This window comes from Schistocerca americana, chromosome 3 (assembly GCF_021461395.2).
Source record: "Schistocerca americana isolate TAMUIC-IGC-003095 chromosome 3, iqSchAmer2.1, whole genome shotgun sequence".
Taxonomy (NCBI): Eukaryota; Metazoa; Arthropoda; class Insecta; order Orthoptera; family Acrididae; genus Schistocerca; species Schistocerca americana.
In genome coordinates, this window is record NC_060121.1 from 703,886,910 (window position 1) to 703,911,541 (window position 24,632).

Consider the following 24,632-nt stretch of genomic DNA (forward strand, 5'->3'; position numbering starts at 1 on the left):
ACCATGAAATAATTGACACTGCGCTGAACAACATCAAACGTGCTGCAGAGCGCCGGAGAAGACAGCAAAAAGAGGTTTGTACACGCCGTGACTTTCACACTGGACAGAAGATATTAGTACGCACACATTATTTATCTAATAGAGGAAAAAGTAGTTGTAGTAAATTTGAGCTTCTATATGCAGGTCCATATCGAATTCGCAACATTCCTCACCCCAATGTAGTACACGTCGAAACTCTGAGAACCAGAAAAACCAAAGGGAACCACCACATCTCCAACATCAAACCATTTATTGAATGAACATACTTTATGATTTATCACACTGTAATGACATTTCCTGATTTTTTTTATGACCACTTATGCAATTGTATTCACAAGAACACTTACTGATGATTATCGTATTTTTTCTTGGCAAGTGCCCGGCAAGGTATGGTTAGCAGGTCGCTTTTCTTGTCGTTACACATCAGAGAGTGCACATTTTTCCAGATAAACTTACATATTTTATGACCAATTATGCGATTATATCTAGCGACATATTAATTTTATCAAATTCTTTCTCCATTAAAGTCTTCAACTCTCGCCTCTATCAACTACACAACATATAAGCTGAACAAAGAGAGGCATTTCTTATTGTTACACATCAGACCGTGCACATTTTCCATTTTTTATGTATGTATGATTGTTTTACTGTTTTGTTTGTATGCACTATGAAATATTTAAGATATAACAAACACCAGTTGATTTTGACATTTTGACTTATGATATCTCAACATCGTGACTATTTTTACATTTTTTTTTGCTGCTACATTGTGATACTCTTCGTACATTTTTGTACCTGCACACTGTCTATATTTTTGACATATTACGTTTTCTGTCGTGCTATGCTGTATGCTCAATTATATCACTAGAAACCGGTTTTTATTTAATGGGTATATGATTTAAATGCAAGACATTAATCATTGTTCATCATTTTCAGAAAGAAATAACGTGTAAAAGAAATAAATTATGGGAATTTCACCTTCACAATGAACGAAAGAAGATGCAATACCTCGTCACGAAGAGTAAATAGATCAGAATTAACAAGCATTAACAACAATATACTATACACATCGTATGATACCAATCTTAACTAATTTTTTCTTTCAGAATACGAGGCGATTGATGCAGACTGTCAGACGGAACTACATGTCTTAGTTTTAGTGACGAAATATGCTAGAAATAAGGAACTCTATACTATGAATAGTTGTATAATCAATAATAAAGTGACTTTTTTGCAGATGATAATGAATGATGATGAATAGTGATGCAGAATTTGCTAATATGGATAATGAAGTTTTTCTTTACAGGTGATGATAATAATGGAATTATGGCGATATGGATGATGAAGTTTTTCTTTGCAGGTGATGATAGTAATGATAATGAAGTTTTTCTTTGGAGATGAAAATAATGATGAAGTTTATATATTTACTGTTAGTTAAGAAATGCTATGTAGTTATTTAGGTATATGTTGCAGTTCGTTCTGACAGTATGTCTTATGTCGCATGGTATGATGACTGAAGGTTTTGGAAAGGACAGCTGGAGAACATATATATATATATATATATATATATATATTTGTATACATTTCATTACCTGTTAATTCGAAGTTCAATACTTTTCAGCATAATAAGCGTTTCTTCTTTCAGCTCCATAATCCATTTTGTATTTTTCCAGGAGAAGCTATTCATGAAATTAATGTGCTATAAACACTTAGTTATTAAACCTGTTCTAATAGTTGCATTTTTTACCCATTTGTGTGTATCATTCATGAATGTGATCACATATACTCTACTTGTTTCATAACCTTGCTACAGCTGACACATGACGAATGACGTTATTAATTCTTATTTCCAGCAATAAGTCAAAAGGAAAAATATTTTCATGCCCCAGCAATTAATTATAGATCCCAACGCAATGCATTGCTAGCAAAAAAAAAAAGAAAAAAAAAATTATTACCAGTCCCAACTATTACCAGCATACAACCAAATAATGATACCAGTTTAAGATATATTTCTAGTTCTAAATATAATACAAATTTCTCTGTTGTATTGAATCCATTATGTCTATGTATTAGTCGACTACAGACCTTGAGTAATAGTTACAATGTGTTGCATTTTAAATATGTCGTATGTCACTTGAATGATGAGTTCTGAGTAATACTGAATGATGACTTATGCATTAATGCTATTCCAAAAATTAACTCTTGTTTTGAATGATGACTTCTGAATAATACTGAATAATGTTTTGTAAAACTATATGAATACTTTGTAACTGGCCAACGAGTGCCAATAATTATTTTTAAATATGTCATATGTCACTTGAAGGATGAAAAATGTTTTGTAATAATCAATACTTGCTGACCAACGAATGCCACTGTTTCTTATACTTTAAATTTATATTATGTCACTTTCATGCTATATATATGAATTAGCTCCTGTTTTGAATGATGACTTCTGATGATTTGTATCTGGCCAATGAGTGCCAATGTTCTCTGTAAACAGATAACTTATGAACATTATTCTGTAATACTTCATACATGGTACAGAAATGTTCAGTAACTGGGCGATGAGTGCCACGAATTACTTAAAATCAGTTAATAGACTAGTGTAATTATCAATGATGACTGGCGTAAGACTTAATGTACTTCACCTTCTAACCTAATTACCAGAAATTACTGTAATGTCCGTTTGTCCTGTCTATCCTCATGCTCATGGAGCACTATATTTGGTTTCTGCACTAATTCTACGTTGGTGTACCTTACAAGAACGTGGTGTTGACACGACATGCTGTCCACCACCTTGAGCGATGGAGATATTACTATGATCCCACTGTTTGGTGTACCTAATGTACTACCAAAATGATAACATACGACATTTCAGTCTTGGCTACACTGATTAATACTTCAGGGAAAAGAACTTCAGATTGTCTCACTTGGTGTTGTGCTTCTGTAGAAAGATATGTACTTTCAGTGCAGCCGCGTGCAACCTAATGTGTTACAACCATGACGCAATCCTTCCCATTCCTTTCCTAGTTCTTGTAAAAATGATAAAGACTTCTACAGTGTGTGTGCACTTTATTTCATTTTTTAGGGTAATCAGTTCTTGTAAAATACTAAAGAATTTTACAGTGTGTGTGCACTTCATTTCATTTGTTAATAAGATTAGTTGTCCTAAATATGCTAAAGACTTATACAGTGCGTGTGCACTTTATGTCATTTGTTAATATGATTTGTATTCATTGCACATACATTTTGTGATTTGCTGATATATTCTGAACTACAGTGCGTGTGCACTTTATGTCATTTGTTAATATGATTTGTACTCATTCCGTATACATTTTGTGATTTCCTGATATGTTCTGTACTACAATGCGTGTGCACTTTCTGCCATTTGTTAATATGTTTTGTACTCATTGTGTACACATTTTCTCTTTGCTTGATATGTTCTGTACTCAGTGCATGTGCACTATATTTTATGTTCTGCACTTATATATATATTCTGTGGTTGTAAACTTAGTTAAATAGGAAAAATTTGTTGCTCATGGCAAGTCCAATTGACTCACCATCGCTGCCAAATTTTTGCCCCCCCAGTGGAGGGTTGTGTAAGAGGTGAGGTACTTAGGAGAGTCTCTGACCAGAGAGCAGTATGTCGTTAGTTGTTGCTTGTCGCTAGTCTGCGCTTGTCTGCGTGAGTCGACAGTAGTCTTGAGTTGTCTGCGTGAGTCGGCGGTAGTCGGCGCGTGTCGGCTGTCTCCTCTGCTCGGGACTCTGGTCAGGACTGTGGAGGATGAGTATTGTTGTAGAAGGTAAAGAAGCAGCCTTGCGCATATCTAGTAATGTATATTAATTGTCATTTAATTTATTTAAAAAAAATGCCCCAATAATAATTTTTATAATATAAAGTAATTTTTTTTTTAAAAAAAGCATTCATTTCAATTTAAAGATTTTATCCAATGAATAATTAAGTCCTTTCTCGAGTCACAAAGCATAGGCCAGCATTGCACGGTGCTGTGCCGAAAATTTTTATGTAAGAGCAGATATATTTGCAGTTTTTATTGAGGTAAGAATTTTTACTTTTTTATTCAGAATACAGGGCCGAGGCCCAGCGTGGCTTTCGTCATAAAATTTACCAGGTTACTGAATTTTTTTAATTATTTTGGTGTTTAGGAACTTTTCTGTTTCGAACTTAACATTAAATGAGAAAAGAATTTTGTGGGAACATTAAATGTGAATGTATTTCTGCACACAGATCATAAATGGGAGCCAATTTTGTTCAGAGGTTACATTATTTAAAATTCATTTAATTATTATTTTTGTGGGGGGTTTACGCTTGTTTCAATTATATAATAAATTTTTGCGTGGAGGTTACAACGTTATAGCTCGATCATTTCGTTGTTTTCCACAAGATGGAAACCGCTCTAGGTCTCCACGGATGTCACATATGTGGATTATAATCCTGGTACGGCACAAAAGTATTTATGGTTTTATTTCAAGCACTAGTGATGAATAATTTCAATTTTTAATGTCTCTTCATTAGTTGTCAACAATAACGATAGTGCCATTATTTCTAGTCAAACATGCATACATCTCACTACTGGTGAGCAAACAATTCGTGGATGGAAAAACGACGGAAGGTGTCGGGCTCTATTCCCGGTCAGGCAGAAAAATTCTGTGCATATCTCAAATTCGAATATCTTGCTGCTGGTGAAAAACTTCGGTGTCTAACATCTGATTTTGCTTAGTTAATAATCTAATTACTTGATGGGTTTGAGTCACTGTCACAAAATTTTATATCAAGGCAATTCGATTCACATACGTGCAAACTCTGTTACTTGAAATTATGTTAAACATTTTCCATGGTTAGTTAAGAGGGAGAAAAGGGTCTTGACAGGATTCCAGGAAGAGCACAAGAATTTTTAAGTTGAAGATTACTGACTGATACTGGTGAAAACTTCAATATTTCTCGACTCTTTATGCCTAGTCGCCAATGATGAACGTTGCTGTGACGGAGTCTCAGTCAGGCACGAAATCTTTGCTTAGTTATAGTGTCTATAGGTGCATGGTTTCAGTCCTAATCCAGAACAGGGAAGCTCGTCATATCGTTTAAATTTCAGATACGTGGACAAGTAGTTATTCAGTCATGAGCACAGAGCAATTTCTGGTGGTTGGATCGTAATGATGAGGTATCCGTAGAGTGATTGCCGCTGGTAATAGCGTTATTTTTAACTGGTTAGTTAAACATCCACTTTATGATAAACCACTCGTATCAGGATCGAAGTTTAGCAGGTAGGTGAAAACCTTTTAAAGAGGAAAAATACTTCAACTGTCAGAGAACTTCAGGAGTCCAGATACTGTTTCAAAATATCTTGTTCATAAAAACAATTAATTTTGAAACTTCCTGACAGATTAAAACTGTGTGCCAGACCGAGACTCGAACTCGGGACCTTTGCCTTTCGTGGGCAAGTGCTCTACAAACTTTTTTTTTTTTTAATTTTTTTTTGAGACTCGAACTCGGGACCTTTGCCTTTCGCGGGCAAGTGCTCTACCAACTTTTTTTTTTTTTTTTTTTTTTTTTTTGTAACCAGGGAAAGGGTAAATGAAAAAAAGATCTTTATTGGTACAAGCTTAAATACAACAGAAATGCCATCCTTCCGGCGAAAATAACACAAGGCAATATACTCGTACAAGGCGAGGAATTTTTTTTTTTTTTTTTGAATAACATGGTGTAGGGAAAAAAAAGAATAATAAGTCTGATGTAATCTAAGAGGTGTGAAGCAATATACAGTGGAGTGAGGGAAAGACCAGTGTTGTCTGGGGTAGTGCATTAAAGAAAGGAGGCGCGTGTCCATGCGCCTATTCCACTGTGGGTTACAATGGACAAAGTAGCGCGGGGAGTCTCAGATGTCAGCAGGGGGGCGGGAGTGCTGTCGGCGTGTGGCACCAGCCAACTGAGCGGGGGTGAAGTAAAGATCGCGTGTAGGTAATTGGCGAAGAAGGCGCGGTAGCGTGGTCGCTGTTCGACTTCACTGTGGGCGGTTTGTAAGTACTGCCAGAAATCAAGGCGTGATTTGTCGCCACCATTATACATGTAGGTGATCGTCCATCCCTTGACCCATACAATCGCATGATTTTTGGAGGCGGAGAAATAAGTATTCTCAGGATGGATAAAAGTCCGTGGGTCAATCGAGTCCGGCGGAACGCGGAGGTAACAGGCAACGAACTGTCGGGCAAATTTCTAGACGTCACTGGTGGCAGTACAAGTCAGTTGATGGACATCGTCATCCACGAGGTGGCAAATGGAACAAAGTGGAGAGTCCTGTAGTCCGATGGCGTGAAGGCGATGATTTGTGGCGAATTTTTCATTTGCGACTTGGTACCATGTTGCCCGGACGTTGGAGGGAAGAAAAGGCTGGTGGATGTGACGCCAAACCGTTGGCCACCGCGTGGACGGATGTCTCAGTTCGATATTGTTGCTGGATATGGAACGAAGGAGAGGGGTGTAAAAATCTTTAGGTCGAGGAGAACGCGTGATCGGTAAGTGTGTGTGAGCATAACTGAAGTCGACGATGAAATCAGAAATGTGCGTCAGATGGTGCTTGATGTCTCCGACTGGTACTGGTGGTGTTATGGTCGCGGGCACAAGAATTTCCAGCAAGCTGCGCGTAAGGGAGGTGCCCCCGTGCCACTGCTTGTGCATGGTGGACATGTACAAGGACGCCGCTCGGAGTCGCACATTGACAAGGCCGAGGCCTCCTGCTCGCGGGGGAAGGGTGAGCGTGTCGCAGCGGACCTTAAAGATCGTACCGGCCGTAAGGAAGTATCCAAGGGCAGCCTGGAGGCTGCGTCCAATAGTTGATGGCAGTGGGAGGACCTGTGCGATGTGGACCATTCTGGCCGCCACATGTTGATTGAGGTATTGGACACGTTGTAAAGAATCGAGTCGTCGGAGAAGATTTTGTCGCACCGTCGTGCGGATAGTTTGGAGTGCACGCCGAAAATTGATGGCAGCGGAGCGGCGCACGGTGGAGGTGAAAATGATACCAAGATATCGTAGTTGTTGTACACACGGGAGAGGTGCTAAGTCTTCGTGTGAGAGGCCGCGTCCAATGGGCATCGCCGCGGATTTAGCCACATTCATGTTACTGCCCGCTGCAGTGCCGTACGTTGATATCAAATCAAGTACCGTGTGTGTTTCACTCCGTGAGCGGATCAAGAGGAGGAGGTCGTCCGCATACGCACGACATCGAAAACTGTGTTGTCGCAAAGTGAGACCAGAAAGGTGGCTCGTCAGACTCCTGATGAGTGGCTCCAGGCTTATGGCATACAGTAGGGTCGAAAGTGGGCAGCCTTGCCGTACGGAACGCCGGATCGCCACTGGTCCCGCCACACGGCCGTTAACCTGAATCAGAGATTCGGCGGTGCCGTACAGGCGCCGGATCACGTCGATGAAGGCTGTTGGAAAACCCATGCGGTTCATCACTGAGAACAGAAAAAGATGCCGCAATTTGTCGAATGCGCTGTCAAAATCAATGGCAACCACTGCGGCGCGGAGTCTGCACGCCGCTGCCAGTGCAATTAAATCGCGACATTCTCCTGTGGCCGTTTGTATATTAACTGAGCCGCCTGGAGTTGTCTGTTCCGGGGATAGAATGCTAGGGAGGATCTTGCGGCATCGCGTTTCCAGTAGGCGTGTAAAAATTTTACAGTCTGCGTTAAGCAGAGTCAGGGGACGGTAATGTGCTGTCGTCACACCTGGTGTCGGTTTGTGGATGGGTATAATAATTCCCGTGACGAAGGACGGCGGTACGGCGTTCCCTATCGTCAGCAGTTCATTAAACATCGTTGTCCACCGTGATGCCATTAGTGTGAAGAAGGCGCGATAAAATTCTATCGGCAATCCGTCGACACCAGGTGACTTATTCAGAGCACCTTTTTTGATTGCAGCGTGGATTTCGTCACGCGTAATGGGCTCCAGCAGCTCGTTCGCTTCGTCGCTGGTGAGGGTGCGAGTTACGTGTGGTAACACAGCCTCCTCAGCGTGGTTGTTGGTAGTCTCCTCCTGGTACATTGTGCGGTAGTGGTCGACAAAGGCACTGACGATTTCGGCCTGGCAAGTGACGTGCTGGCCGCGACAGGTGGTGATCTCGGTGATGAGTTGTCGTCGTCGATGTTTCCTATCGGAGGCGATATGATGCATGGTCGGATGTTCTTGTTCCGCCGAATCTTGACGTCGGGTTCGCACCATAGCCCCCTGCAGTCTACGGCGTGTCAAAGTTACAATTTGCGCCTTAATCCTGCTGCGTTACCTCTGGGTGTCGGGGGTGAGCGGTTGGGCGTCCAGGTCGCGGAGAACGGCGTAGAAATAGTCGGTAGTGTGCCGGCGCCACATGGCAACTTCCTTTCCATACTGAATCAAAGTACGTCGAATGGCAGGTTTGGCACATTCTAGCCACCAGGTCAAGGTCGTGCAGTATTTAGGTAAGCGACGTTCACAGGTGGCCCATGTCTCGGTAACACGTTGAAGACATTCGGGATCATGAAGATGGGAGGTGTTTAGCTTCCACGGTGCACGACTACGCCAGACCACTTGCTTGGGGAAGAGAATGTTGCAGATGTAGGCACAGTGGTCCGAAAAGGCCAGGGGCCAAAGTTCTGCACCTTGGACTGCAGGTGTGAGTTCCCGAGAGACGTAAATTCTATCAAGGCGGCTCGCGGAGTGACTCGTCTGGTAAGTATGTCCAGGCGCGTCGCCGTGCCGAACTTCCCAAGTGTCGCGGAGCAACAGATCTCGGACGACAAGACGCAGTTCTTGACAGGTGTTGTAGTGGGGCACTTGATCTTTAGGGTGCAAGACACAATTAAAATCACCCCCAAGCAAGTAATGGTCGCAGCGTCCAAGAAACAAAGGAGCGATTTTTTCTGAATAGAAGAGGGCCCTGTCGCGTCTGCGGGTGGAGCCTGACGGAGCGTGAATGTTGATGATACGCGTCCCCATGACAGTGACGGCCATGCCTCTGGCAGATGGAAGGTATGTGATATCGGCCACTGGAATGCCTTCTCTGGCGTAGATGGCTACGCCGCGTCCCAGGTGGTCACCAGGAGAAGGATAAGTGTTATACCCCGCGACGTCTGGTAGTGTGGCCAGGTGTACTTCCTGTAGTAGCGCGATATCGATGTCCGACGCCCATATCATCTCTCTCAGCAGTTGAAGTTTCACGGGTGAGCTAATGGTGTTAGTGTTGATCGTCGCTATTCGGTAGGTTTGGAGCCGTAACCCGCCGTGGAGGGGAACTCCACCGGCGGAGGATGAAGAGGGACGAGGCAACGGTGAGTCGTGCCGTACGCATTATCAGCGGCGTAACGATGCTTCCGTCTGGGGTAACTCTGTCCCCAGCGTGTGGTCCGGCTCCTCATCGACGTCCTCACTCCACACCATTGAAGGCGTTGTCGTTGTGATGGTCGTACGTTCCACTTGGGTCGTAGGGGCAGAGGACGTCTCGGCGGCAGTCGCATCTGTGGAGTCCATTGGTTCAGGAGCACCTGAGCGAACCAGTAGAGTAGGCATCGACGTATCCACAGTCGGCGTCATGTTGTCGTCATTCATATCGTCGTGTAGGTTCTCCGAGGCCTCGTCGGGTCGGACGGCCTCTGGAGCATCGGGGGGTGGTGATCCGTCTCGTTCCGAGACCGTACGGCGCCTCCTCTTGCGCCTCTTAGGTGAACGTTGTTTGCGGGTTCGTCCCTCCGTGTCGGAAGACGGGAGGGAATCGCGTCGCTCTGAGAGGAAGGCCGTCGCGGGAACGTCAAATGAAGGGGCGTCCATATGTTCAGGCGGATGGGTGTCGGAAGTCGTCGCTGTTGGTAGTGGCGCCGGAGTAGCGTCAGGCTTTGAGCGCGACGCGTCGGCCCCAGCGGTATCCGTAGCAGCTGGAAGGGTCACCGGTGCATGGTCCGATGGGCGGCGGCCGGTGGGAGGAGAACAGAGCGCCGATGCGTAGGTGATCGGTAAAACCGTCGTCGGAGCCGGAGGTGCCACGGTAGCGGCTGGCAATTGGGTGATTCGTCGCTGAAGACACTCTGATCTGACGTGGCCTTCTTTGCCGCACCTGGAACAGGTCTTGGGTTGGCCGTCGTGTATGACAACCGCGCGGCACCCGCTAATTTGCAGGTAAGATGGCACGTGGCGATGGAGGTCGATGCTGATCTGCCGTACACCGTTAAGAACAGGGTACGTTTGGAATTGCGCCCAGCGTTCGGCAGTGTGGCCATGTACAGTGCCATAGGGGCGGAAAGCCGCGATAACGTCTTCCGCTGGAAGCTCGAACGGGAGTTCGAAAACTCGTATGGTGCGCATTCCTAAGCCGGCATGGTCGACAGTGACCGCTCCGACATTGCCGTCGGCGTGGCAAAAGCGTAATCCATGGTTGGTGTCACGAAGTATTCTTTCACATACCGCGTCATTGACGACTTTGACGTACACAGTACTGCTTAATATGGACAAATGGATGCCCAAGATGTCAGAAGCTGGGATCTTAGCAACGTCGCGTAGGAAGCGTTCCACTTCCAAGGCCTTTGGTCGTGCGTAGTCGTTGCAGAAGTTGAAACGTAAAGTTGATTTTCGAAAACGGTTGGCCATGATTCTAGTGCACGTAAGCGACACGTAAGTGACGGCCGCTGAAATGTAAACAACAGCGAGCGCGCGCGCTCCGCAGGCGGAAATAACAACACGTCCGCACTGCACGGCGGCGAAAGCCGGACTGAACTGAGCTAGCCAAGCACGACTCACGAACCGTCTTTACAGCTTCAATTCTGCCAGTACCTCGTCTGCTACCTTCCAAACTTTACAGAATCTTTTCTGCGTACCTTGCAGAACTAACGCTCCTGGAAGAAAGGATATTGCAGAGGCATGGCTTAACCACAGCCTAGGGGATGTTCCCAGAATGAGATTTTCACTCTGCAGCGGAGTGTGCGCTGATATGAAACTTCCTGACAGATTAAAACTGTGTGCCAGACCGGGACTCGAACTCAGGACCTTTGCCTTTCGCGGGCAAGTGCTCTACCTTGTTCTGCAAGATACGCAGAAGAGCTTCTGTGACGTTTGGAAGGTTCAAAAATGGCTCTGAGCACTATGCGACTTAACTTCTAAGGTCACCAGTCGCCTAGAACTTAGAACTAATTAAACCTAACTAACCTAAGGACATCACACACATCCATGCCCGAGGCAGGATTCGAACCTGCGACCGTAGCGGTCGCTCGGTTCCAGACTGTAGCGCCTAGAACCGCACGGCCACTCCGGCCGGCCACGTTTGGAAGGTAGGAGACGAGCTACTGGCAGAATTGAAGTTGTGCGGACGGTTCGTGTGTCGTGCTTGGATAGCTCAGTTGGACGCCGGCACGGTAACTCAGCGTCAGAGGGTTAGCTGCCCTCTGTAATAAAAAAACTGAGTTAATGGATCAGCAACGAACTGGAATGGTGACTTTTAAAATAAAAATTTATAGGGCACTTGCCCGCAAAAAGGCAAAGGTCCCAAGTTCGAGTCTCGATCTGGCACACAGTTTTAATCTGTCAGGAAGTTTCATCTCAGCGCACACTCCACTGCAGAGTGAAAATCTCATTGTGGACAATTACTTTTGCCTAAAGGTTGCTGGAATGACTTATGTGATGGAGTTAGTTAATTCAGACTCTAATGAGTGTGGTGGTGATCTTGAAATGTCACTTACTGCAATGAAATTGAGTTTACAAGCGTTAAAGGACTTTCTCATCTCTAATGACATGTTTCCTATTACTTGAAACATCGTGGTTTTAATTTAAATCTGGACTGATTACCTTGAAAAACAGCGTTCTCTTGTGATCTCTTGTGGTATCAGTTTGGAGTAGTCAAACGTCTCTATTGCAAAGAGATTAGAAGACCTGCAAGACAGTCACATTATGTGAGCTGTATGTAAATCAGGCTAAACGCAAGTCAGGTCGTTCGGATACTTTTATGTATGATGGTGCTCGTTAAGCTCTACCGTGGTGAACGGAATCAGGCAGACTGCATTGTTGAGTGGTGTAGCTGACAAACGGCAAATGTCCTGGCTTTGGATGCGAAGGCTATAAGATGTAATCTCGCCTCCTACTTATTGAGGGCAATTTGAATGGCAACGGCTACACAAGGGAGGTTTTAGAGCCCGAGGCATTGCCCCTCCTTCAGGCAGATCCACATGCCATATATCAGCGCCTGGCCACATGTGGCGAGGAATCTGCAAGCCTTCTACGAAGAGCGGCGGTACAACTGTTTCCCTGGCCTGCACTTTCGCCAGACATGATGCCCATGAATATGTTTGGAATATCGTCGGATATGGTCGGTCGGCAGCTTGTTCATTCTGGCACCTACAATCTGCGTGGCTTTGTGTTTCCCTGCAGCACATCCAGGCCCTCTTTGAATCCGTGCATGATGTCTAGAGCTCCTGATTGCGGCACTTATTTGCTTCACACTGTACTGAATTGTCCTGGTGAAAGTGCACATCTAGTTGTGTAATTCTAATCATTTGGCGTACTATCATGCCCCTAATAGGAGTAAAGAATTTCATTGCAACCAAATGTCACTTTCTTGGTGTTGCAGTTTACAGAAACAGTAGTGTACATTAAGAAAATCGGAGAGGATACAGAAGAAAACTTTGGTGGAACTAGAGCATGCCGAGCGTGGAAGATACTGAAGGCGATCAGAGTTGAAAACAGAGATAGTGCTCGGGTTACCCTAATAAGCAGGGAGACGTGTGTAAAGTATTGCCAAGCCCTGCTCACGGAGAATAGAAAGGAATTTACGCAAGGAAGAAGAGGAATATCGATGTGCATGACAGATTACCTTGCAAGAAATTTGTAAAGTTGTGAAGCATTTAAAAAATGAGAAATCACCGGATCCAGGTGGAATGAACATAGAACTAATAAAGACAGCTCCAATGGTTTTGTATGATATTTTGACCCAGTCATATAACCAGTGTTTGGAAGGGGCCCAGGTACTCAAGGAACGGAAAAAAACTGTGATATTAATTCACTCTATGATAAGGAGAATAGGTAGGTCTGCGAAAATTAGCGGGGCGTAGGTATGATGCTATCAACAGTATGATTATACGGGACAATCTTAAAAGAAAGAATAGAGACGGGTACTATAATATCTGAAGAACAGAATGGTCTTAGATCAAGGCGCTCATGTATTGATGGAATAGTCACGTTACGGAATATAATAGAGAAGAAAATTGCCAGAAGGATAGGAACACATTTAATCCTCGTGGATTTGCAGAAAGACTTTGATACGATACCATAAAACAATCTGTGGACAGATCTAGAAAATAGTGCCGTGTCAGCTACTTACATCAAAGTAGTTAAACAGTCTATAAGGAAGTGTGAGTTCCACCAAAGTAGGAAATTCAGTGTCATCGGAGTTTCTTGTTACAAAAGAGCTACGATGAGGATGTGCTATAGCGCCGACGCTACTAAAAATCCATGTGGAGGAAGCACTTAAAGCCTGGAGGAGCAAATGTGGAGGCATGAGAATCCTTGTAGGGTATTAACTCTTTTATAAACTTCTCTTCGCTGATAACGAGGTCATCGTAAAACGAGACCAGAATGATGCTGAGTACATGCTTCGGAATTTGAAAGAGATGTATGAAAGATGGAGCCTCTCGATTAGCTTGACAGAAACCGGATACCTGAAGGTTGGCGGCAATACTATAGACGATCTGGAGGTTGTAACCCGTAACATCAGCGGACGTGGGTTTCTTAAGTATGTGAGATTCATGATGTCACTAAACGGAAAGAAATGAAGATGACATAAATAATGAAACAGGGCAGACAAGTAGGGCAGTACAAGAACTGAACTGGGTCCTTTGGAATAAGAAAAAAGACCATACGGGTGATATACGGTTCAGTTGTTGAAAACATCGCTAGGTACGGAGCAGAAACGTCGGTAGTAAAAAGGTGTCGGAGAAATAACTTGCTTGTACTAGACATGGATTTTTGGAGGCGAAGTTGTGACATCTCCAAGTTAGACCGTTTACCAAACACAAACATCAGAGAGGCTATGGGTGCCGACAAATCAATAATAACCACAACAGATACGAAACGTCTAAAATGGTATGGATATCTAGAAAGGTTAGATGATAACCTATGGCCAAAGAAAGTATGGCAATGGACCCCAACGGAAACAAGAAAGCGTGGACGACCTAGGGAGCTGGAGTCAAGCAATCAGGAACGCGATGGTTGCCAGGGAATTACAAGGAGACTGGGAGGATCGGAAGAAGTGGAATACCGGAAGTGAGAAGCGGCGTCAGCTGTAGAATACCCGGAAGCTTGATTATGACATTAAGACCACATTATACGTGGCCAGAACTCGAACCTGTAGCCTTCGCTTTGAGAGGAAATTCTCATACCGACTGAGCTACCTAGACACGTCTCACGACCTCCCATCAGAGCTTTACTTCCACCAGTACCTCCCTCTCCTATTCTAGAAACTTCACGGAAGTTCTCATGCACGTCTTGTGGAAAGAAGCAAGCAAAGATGTAAGGGGGGTATGTGGATCTTGCCTGGATAGCTCAGTCAGGGCACTGCCTTTCCAAGGGAAATTTACGGATTTTACTCCGGCAAATAGTGTTAATCTGCAGGAAGTTTCAAATTAGCGCACACTCCACTGCAGAGTGAAAGATTCCATTTTTGGTAGTATTACGAGCAGTTTTCTCTGCAGCCAGTACTACATTCCCTAAGCTTTATCTGCTCCTATTACTTTTACGCTATTTTATTCTATCATTGGCAAGTATGATAGTCTTAGCGTAAGTTCCAGTAACACATCCTTTCTTCTGGTAATGGTTTTTCTTAGACTTCGTTCCTCATCTGTTCTTTTTAATAATTGTTCATCGAATAATATTTTAACAGCCTCCTTTTTTCCGAATTTCCTGGCGTCCACATTTCATTTCTATATCGCGGTTAAAATTAAAAAATCGTTGCGACGAACGCCTTACCTAGTACGTGTCAAGCAATGGTAAAATAGATGAGGAACATTCAGCAGGAGTGGCACCCGGAGATGAAGCGGTAGTTGTAACCAAAATCGATGTCGCCTCTGCACTCAGTACGTGCTGCACCGCCCTAGGGATTATGTTGCCCAGCTACGTCTGGTCGTATCAGCGCAAACTGAACCCCATCAACTTGATCTCGACAAATACTTTTCCAAGACAGAGCTTACGTCAGGAGATGATTGAATTCTGCGAATCCTAATCCACCAAATCCACCATTCTATGCAGGATCAACAGAAGACAAGCCTCTAACCACTTTTGACCCACTACGAATGAAATTCTTTTCAATAGCGGCACATCCTGGTCCACAGGATCGCCAACTTTGTACTGCACCACTCTTTAGACACCACTAAATCGTAGGAAATATACTTTATTCACCAGCTCAAACCGCACTGCAATACATAGGTGAGAAGCAACGTCGGACAATGTAGCTCACTCTCGCAATACTACAATAAGTTAAAAGATCTTGCCTACACTCAACGACATAATCTGTGTGGTTCGAAAAAATCGTCTGTACTAACACAGCGATGTCATATAAGATTCGATATTCAGCTTCTTATGCTATAAATCACACTACAGCACGCTACGACATTACTATGTACAAAAAGATGGACACAACAACACTTTCGTAGTATAATGGGGTACGTGGCAGCTATGAATCTGACTATCGGGGTTCACTAGGTTCGAAAGATAAACTACCACCAAAGCTAGTATCAGTCACAAGAAATATACTATAAGCGAGTCTATGAGGAGTAGGAACGATATATTTACTTTACCAATAAGAGCAACCTATAGTGAAGCTTACTCTGTATACTCCGACAACACACCTAAACACTTCCTCAACAACGAAGGAACGAGGAACGACTGCTTTCGTCTATAACTGATGAATACGTCATCCGTTGCTTCTTGTAGTTACTTCTCTTTTAAAGCTTCAACGAATGATCGTATATACAAGCAATCAGTGTGAGCGTTATACGTTTTTACGTAAAGTGGAGAATACATTCACAAGGTAAAGAAGGCATAACTTAATATTGTTTGTCTTTCGTTGCCAATCAACGATAATCTCTATAAGTAACACCTAGCTGTAACACTTTCCTTGACAATTAAAATTTTATCGTAATAAACTATTTCGTCAACCTCAACCTTTCAGAATTAAACAGAATAATTTTTCATTTATAATTAACAACTTTTCAATAAAACTAAGCCTGCTTTCCATGTCTGAATAAAGATTAATTGTCTTTCTTTTCGTAACAAGTTATTAACTGAAAAATATTATTCGTTGTCTTTAGGATTATAATTGCTTTGCAACTTGGTTTTATCAGTATGTCAGTCTTTTACTTTGTTGGCCTTTCGATTCCCTTTGATACGAAAAGATGTATTCGAGATATTAATCTGCTTTGAAACAAACTTTTGAATATTCTACTTGTTAAAAAAAAGCTGAGCCACTTCAGGCGTTGACTTCCGCGCCCCCCTAACATTTAAACTTAAAAAAAAAAGAAAAAAAAAGCACTCGATTATCTCTAAAAGAGAGAATTAGCTTGTTCTCGAGCAAATGTTTCTTGATTTGTCGTTTATCGTTTATGGACAAGGGCAAAGCTATCAAATCCTCAATAATATTTCGATTGTTTCTCAATAAATAACTATGACATAGGACAACCGTTCTTTTTAATATAGACTACACATTCAGTGCATCCAAAGAGATATCCGGGATTTGCTATATTATGACGCTCACGCCGAGGTCACACAATAAATTCTAATCAAATATCGCTAAGTCACTATTCCTCAGTGCTTACATACACCTAGACAACCACAATAATTTAAAGCCACGCTACTGTCCCTTACTACTTGCTTTAATCTTCAACCACAAAATAACCAAAGGACCTCGCGCGAACACGTTACTTCACAGACACCACCAAACGGGAAATCTCCCAAAAATACTAAAATACGGTTCTCATATAAACGTGTGGCTATTAAGCAGAACAACGCACACTAAATTACAAACAGGAGAAACTAATCTAACACTTCAATAAATCGGAGCCTTTCCCGTACTTGGCGAGTCTACACTCCACCAAAATCGGCGAAATAATTACTTTCTACAGAAACCGATAATCTTCTCAAAATACTCTAAATGACTTAGATCTGCTTTGAACACACTTGAGTTCTACCTCCATGCAGACTAATTCACGTATCACACGTGTAAGTCGATCTAATCACACTCTTGAGATAGTCTCTCTCGTGGCTCACTACTCGAATAATACTTAGAGACTGAACTCAAATTCTAAAAGGACAAGCCAAGAACCATCCTCTGCGAACAAAAATTCTCGCTTTAACAATAAGTGTTTCTTCTTTGCAGTCGCCAGCAAACGTTCGTTGTGGCCAGCTGCATCGTAGTTGTTATCTTTGTCACACACTGCGAATCAGCAGTCGGTTGGGCGTAGCAAACTCGCTGACTTGACAGGACACGGCTTTTCTTGATCATTACGTGTCAGACATGTGCAACATTTTAACACAAAAAATATAAGAAGCGATTATAACAAGTGATGCACTTTTGGCGGGCTGAAGACGGCTTGGCACGTTACAGCATCCAGAGGCTACAAGGAATCGTCAGTTTGGTAGTAGAGGAAAGTGATTGGAGGGGGGGGCGGGGGGGGGGGGGGGGGGTAAAAATTGTAGGATACGAAAGTCTGAATATACCAAACTTTTAATTTTGTTATTTATGGGACCACATTGGAAATATGAAACACGAAGGACTAGTTTTTGAAAAAAATATTGCCTTACATACAGTCTAATATTTTACTACTAAGAAAATTTCATAGGCTTCTAGTTGAGACAAATGCCGGTAATTGTATGAGTTACATAAAGAAATATTCTCATAAATATGACATTAGTTTTATGAGAGGTTTCTACTGCGCTCGCAAGAGACTTTCGAAGCTTCCAAGTGAGACTTCCTTGTGCGAAACGGCCACATCCTTGCAGTATTCGGCACTGTTTTCGCATAATGATTGTAGTGGCTAGATAAGGGATGACAGTACACGGACACAAGTTTGTAAACAGTTCCTCTTATCGCAAGCATTTCGCCGAGTTCACGCAAGGATGGCTGGTAATGTTTCTGTGAACATCTTGAGCGCAGCACCGTCACGGTCGCAGGACGAATGTTGGTCTGCAACAGCGGAAATTACTTCTCAGAACGCGTGGCTTCTCTGTCCTCGGTCCACCGATAGCGTGCGGCCGTTCAGAGCCTTACGGTATCCCTCGGCTCCCACACTGCAACGAATTCCATGCTGAAAATCACATACTATACGGGCCTACAGCGCCTTATGGAAGTTGAACAGAGAGCATGAAAGAACCTCAAGAGAAGATATTAGTGTGTTTTAATGTGAGATACTACGAAAGTCAGTTAATAAATAACATTGTGGAAGCAATCTCATAGCATGGTTAAGCCAGCGATTTTCAGCTTGTGGGTCGCACCCTCCTAGGCAGGAGTACGATAACACTAAAGGAGAGGCGCGAGATTATTGAAAAGAGACGGATATGAGCTCTAAAACTGATCAATTTACTGAAAGCAAAGCAAAACAAACAACCTTTTGACATAATAAAAAATTAAAATTCACATCCATACTGATATGGTGCACTTAAAATAGGACTGTATCGGACTGTACAAGGCATTTAATACTAACTTTTCAGTATTAAATTAAAAACAAGTTTAGTGATTATTAGCGACTACTTTGGCTCTGGATTGCAGAGCAATGTTTTTCGAAGAGAAGTTTAATACTAGAAATGACAGTCTGAGTTCTTTCACTACGTATAGCTCAGATCTATATTTCGTCTTCAAAGCAGCAAACGCAGAAAATCCGGTTTCACAGATCGTAACTGTATACGATGCAGAAAATTCGTCGTCCACCTTACCCAAAAATCAAAGCCCTATTTATTAGTAAACTGTCTTTTGATTTAACCACTTTCCGTGAAGTTTACGAAGGTGTTTTCTTTGCCAGCTGAGAGAACTTCAGGAGTATTTTGAAATGGATTTCTAACCCACTCCCAATGTGCTACTAAGTTTTCATCAGCGTGATTAACTGATTTTCAATGATTACTAAAACAGTTTGTGTTTTTCTTCATTCTTGTAGGTTTTAACATTTTCATTCACATTTGTAAACATTTTTGCTTTAAATTTCTGATCCATAAATCCTATTTTCTTCAAAAAGAATTAACTTTACAACTCGTTCTCAACACTCTGTACTTTCTCCTTGGAGTTCAAGATTCGAAGTATTCAATTTCTCTAATATGTCGACAGAGTGGCTCAATTTCATCACAAACAAATCGTCCTGAAACTGCTCGGCTACCGGTCGGGTTTTCTTTTCTAGAAAACTGGGGATTTCATTTCTTAACTGATAAGCACGTTGTCAAGATATCCCACGCGATATTTATCTTGCCTCGCAATAAAATAGTAATGCTAATGTGCTGTACAAAGTGCAGCAAAAGTTCATGATTTTAGGAATCTCATTGTATATAACTTATTATTGTTGCAACAGGATTCACACTAGCACTCATTTCCTTTTCGGTGAATCACGCAGTGTGTCTAGACACACTGTGGGGATTTTTGTTTCACAGGTCCTTGAGATGCATAGAATTTCCGAGAAACTGAACGAGCACCATCTGCGCATATCGCGACGTAATTTCTCCATTCTAAGTTTGACCCGTTTATAAAGTAATTTAAGACAGTAAATAATGCAAGTATTGTTGCTTTCTGTTCTAACGGTTTGCAGAAAAGTAGTTTTTCTGCCGCTGATATACTGTCACAAAATCGAACATAGGCAGTGAAATGAGCATCTTTATTCCCATCTGTTGCTTCATCAATCTGAATTGAAAACCATTTATCAGGAAACTTCGTGAAAAGCTGAGATTCTACAACTTCAGCTATATCAGCAATTCTGCGAGCAACAATATCCTTTGATAGACGTATGGACTGAAATTGCTTGACAATGTTGTCTCCCAGTACAGTTTCTACAATTGCCATTGCAGCTGGAAAAATAAGCTCTTCACCAGTGGTGTGATGGTTTTCACATCCGGTTATTTTATATAAAACTTTGTAAAAGGCAAGTAAAGTTTTTCATTCATAGATAATTTTTTTTCAGAAAACGATTATTGCCTTTCAAAAGATTTTAATTTTAATTCGGGAAGTACTCGGAGTTTGGTAACGCACTCACTTTGAAGCTTTCCCAAATGTAGTTTAAGTTTATTAGGTTTCATGCTGTTTGATGCCAAATTTTTCACTGAATGTCACACAATAATTTTTCTGCTTCATGCTTCAGTGCTGATAAACCCAAAGTTCAAGTATTCATGACAATATTTTCTTGGTTTTACTTTCGTAACCATGCTCACTTGTGAATTTTCTGATGCTTCACGATCCTCTAATGCTCGCTTACGTCCACTTAAAAAATGTATCCAACCTTCTGTATAAAACTACTGCCGCGAAAATTTAATACTGCAAACTGCGGCTACCACCCAGTTTACAATATACACATTCACGGCAGATTACATAGCGATAAAAGGATCGATCGGATTGAAACTGGCTGGAATTGAACGAAGAGCAGCATTTATAGACGTTTACGTCGCGGTTGTGCAGGCGTTCTAGAATGTTCGAGTCTAGTTGGAACTTCTCGCGAAGACACGACTTGGTGAACTTCTAAAGTTTCCTTTATTTCTGGCGGCAGTGATTATTGGCAAGAGACAGCGCATGAAAAATTATACTGAGATGACAGAAGTAATAGGATACTTCCTAATATGGTGTCGGACCTCGTTTTGCCCGGTGTAGTGAAACCAACGCGATGTGCCATGGACTCAACAAGTCGTTGGGAGTCCTCTGCAGAAGTATTGAGCCATGCTGCCTCTACAACCGTCCATAATTACGAAACTGTAGTCGGTCCTGGATTTTATGCACGAACTGACCTCTCGATTATGTCCCATAAATGTTCGACTGGATTCATGTGGGGTGATCTAGGTGTCCAGAATGATCTCCAAACCGATCGCAAACAGTTGTGTTCCAGCAACAAGGCGCATTGTCATCCATAAAAATTCCATTGTTGTTTGGGGACAAACATGCAGGACATGAATGGCTGCAAATGATCGCTAAGTAGCCTAAAATAGCCCTGATCGGTTCAATTGGGCTAGACGGCCCAGTCCATTCCATGTAAACACAGCCCACACCATTATTGAGCCACCACAGGCTTGAGAAATGCCTTGTTGTCAAATTGGGTCCATGGATTATTCGGGTCTGTGCGACACTCGGATCCTAGTATCAGCTGTTACCAACTGAAATCGGGACTCACCCGACCATGCCACGGTTTTCCGTTAGACTGGGATCCAACTGGCATGTTACGAGCCCAGGAGAGACGATGTCGTGCTGTTAGCAAAGGCACTCGCGTCTGTCATGTGCTGCCATAGCCCACTGTTGCTAAATTTCGGCGCGTTGTCCTAACGGATACGTTCGTCGTACGTCCCACGTTGATTTCTGCGGCATTTCGCGTAGTGTTGCATGTCAGCACTGACATCTCTACGCAAGTGCCTCTGCTCTCAGTCGTGAAGGAAGTCCGTCGGCCTTTGCTTTGTCCGTGGTGAGAGGTAATGCGTGGAATTTGATATTCTCAGCACGCTCTTGACATGTGGATGATTTCCAAAATGGAAATTCACATGCGTCTAGCTCCAATTATGCGTTTAAAGTCCGTTAATTTCCGTCATGCGGCCAAAATCACATCATAAACCTTCTCACATGAATTATCTGAGTACAACTGACAGCGATTTCAGTGCGCCGACCTTTCATACCTTCCATATGCGAAACTACCGCCTTCTGTTTATGTGCATATAGCTATCCCATGACTTTTGTCGCCTCAGCGTACAGCTGACAGCCTCTAGGTACTGATTGTTACACGTAGAGCTCCATCCTCAAAGCAGAGCAGAGTGAGCAGCAGCAGCTGGAGCGGCAGTGGCGGCTTACAGTTTGTGAACAAATTGTGTATCTTGTTTAGTTTAGTGGTATTCTTACGTCGTTTAAGTGAACATTAGCTGATTATTTAGCTGTTTTTAGTAGTGGTACTTATTTTTTCTAGTATTTACATAATTTACATTTTTTCAATGATTATTTACAATATTCACTGTCGTTATTGATACGGTAATGTCTGCAGACGGGTGTATATATCTTATCGGGAAGTATATATCGTTTGCCTTCCTGTACAGGTAAAGAGAGTTTAAGTTCTTTAATAGTCAAAACAACACGCTGTTTTGAGTGAATGACAAACTCTCACTTCAAATGTTTTTTATTCCAGTCTTTGATCACAATATGAATTCTTTAGACGATGACCGGTTTCAGTCCGTAATGACCATCCTCAGATCTTTTTTACACTATGTCCTAAAGTGATAAGGCCATAATGGCATCGTCCGAACATCTTATTGCAATAATGACTGCGTGGACGATGCGGCCTATTCTACACCTTATTTTAGATCTATATGACGATGCTATGCTGATTGTATTTAAATGTTTTGACGATGCCAATATGGTCTTATCACTTTAGGACATAGTGTAAAAAATATCTGAGGATGGTCATTCCGGACGAAACCGGTCATCATCTGAAGAATTCATATTGTGATCGAAGAGTGGAATAAAAAACATTTGACAGTATTGGATCACGGTTTGTATACGCGACCACGTCGCAGTTAGTGAAACTCTCATTTTTTTCACTTCCTAATTCAGGACACTCTGCTTATAATCACAATGGTGAGCCTATCTTGCAGACGATTGTTTTACACCTTTTGCTCTGCCTGTTATGCTCTCAAATTCGGTCTCGAGGGGGTGCGTTTTTGTGAATAAACTCACAAATTCTGTGATAGGCTCTGCTATACAGGAATCAACATAGGTTCCGAAAACACTGATGGTGTCAATCCTAGCTCTCTCTGTTCGTCTACGAGACCCAGAAAGCGGTAGATACCGACACCCATGAAGATGGTGTGATCCTTGACTGTCCGTAAGGCATTCTATAGTATGCACTGCTGCATAATGATCAAAACACGAGTCTACGGACTATCAGACCAACTGTGTGACAGATAGAACGCAACATGTCATTCTCAATGGAGAACGTCTTCAGACATACAAGTGTTTTAGAGCGTCCGCAATATATATAAATAACATAGTAAACAGCATCGGAAGTTGCAAGACGCTTTTCGCGGATGATGTTGTTGCATACAGAGAAGTGACAATGCTAGAAAATAATTGTAGCGAAATTCAGAAAAACCTACAGAGGAGCAACGCTTGGGGCTGGGAGTGACAACTAACCATCAAAATAAGCAAATGTAACTACTACGAATTCATGGACAGAAAGAGCCATTATTATATGATTACATCATTACAGAACAGCCACTGGGATCAGTTGCTTCCATAAACTATCTAGGAACACGCGTACGGAGCAGTTTTAATTGGAACAACCACGTAAAACTAATGTCAGGAAAGAAAGGTACCAGACTGAAATTCATTAGAAGAACCATCAGAAAACGTAGTTCATCAATAAAGAAGGTAGCTTACAACACCCTCGTCCGAAAAATACTTGAACGTTACTCGTCAGTACGGGATCCGATCCAGATAGTATTGATAAAGGCAATAGAGAAGGTCCAAAGAAGAGCAGCGCCTTTTGTAATGTTTAATAACCACCTAAGAGTCACACATATGATGAACCGACTCTAATGGCAGACGATTCAAGAGTGGCTTTCTGCATCATACTGTGGTTTACTGTTAAAGCTCGCACAGCGTACGTTCCTCCAGAGTCAGCAAATATATTCCTTCATACGCTAAAATCATGAAGTGAAACTTATAAAGATCCGAGTTCATACAAAAGCTTGCTGGCAATAATTCTTCCTGCGAACCATACGAGGCTGGAACACGAAACGGGGAAGTGACAGTGGTCTACAAAGCATTCGCGGCACACTTCCTGTTTGGTGGTTTGCGGAGTATAGATATAGACGTGGATGTATATATTGGCACCATTCGAAACACTTCGCGTATCAAATACACTGTTTGCGTAATTGCTGCCAATATCAGTATTCTAAGGGATGTGGAACTATAGTCACTTTCAGCCCCTGTCAAGAAGAGGTCAGTTTTGAGTTGGATTCATTGAAACATTCACATCTCGCTCGTATTTTTAGTTATGAATGTGCACTTCCATACCGGAAAAGCAGGCATGATAATTCACAGTACTTATATAAATTAAAACTCTCGACACTCTACAGCTTGCAGAATCATATTCTTTCTCACAATCAATTTTGTGGAAATTGGTGTGGCCTTGAGGGAACAAGCTCCATCCATTCGTACACAGGGACACCAGAACCCATTCGAAGTTTTCTGTCACCTGCACATTGTGTCAACTAATTGCTTCGTATAAACAGCTACAGATAAGCACCACATTTGAAAACGATTGTCTCTATAATGTGCATTCACGAAATCATGTCACTTACGTGTGTAATTTTTGCTTTTCCAGGTCATCGGTACGAGGCGTGCATGCTCATG

The 24,632-nt window shown here is 42.5% G+C and overlaps 1 protein-coding gene across 1 annotated transcript in view; it reads left to right on the plus strand.

Annotated features, from left to right (window-relative positions):
* The window catches only part of LOC124605307, a 925,143-nt gene that overhangs the window by 251,411 nt on the left and 649,100 nt on the right, over positions 1 to 24,632 (plus strand). Inside the window, exon 2 of the mRNA XM_047136889.1 lies at positions 24,604 to 24,610. Coding sequence (XP_046992845.1) covers positions 24,604 to 24,610 — 7 coding nt within the window. The remainder of the gene's footprint in view (positions 1 to 24,603; positions 24,611 to 24,632) is intronic.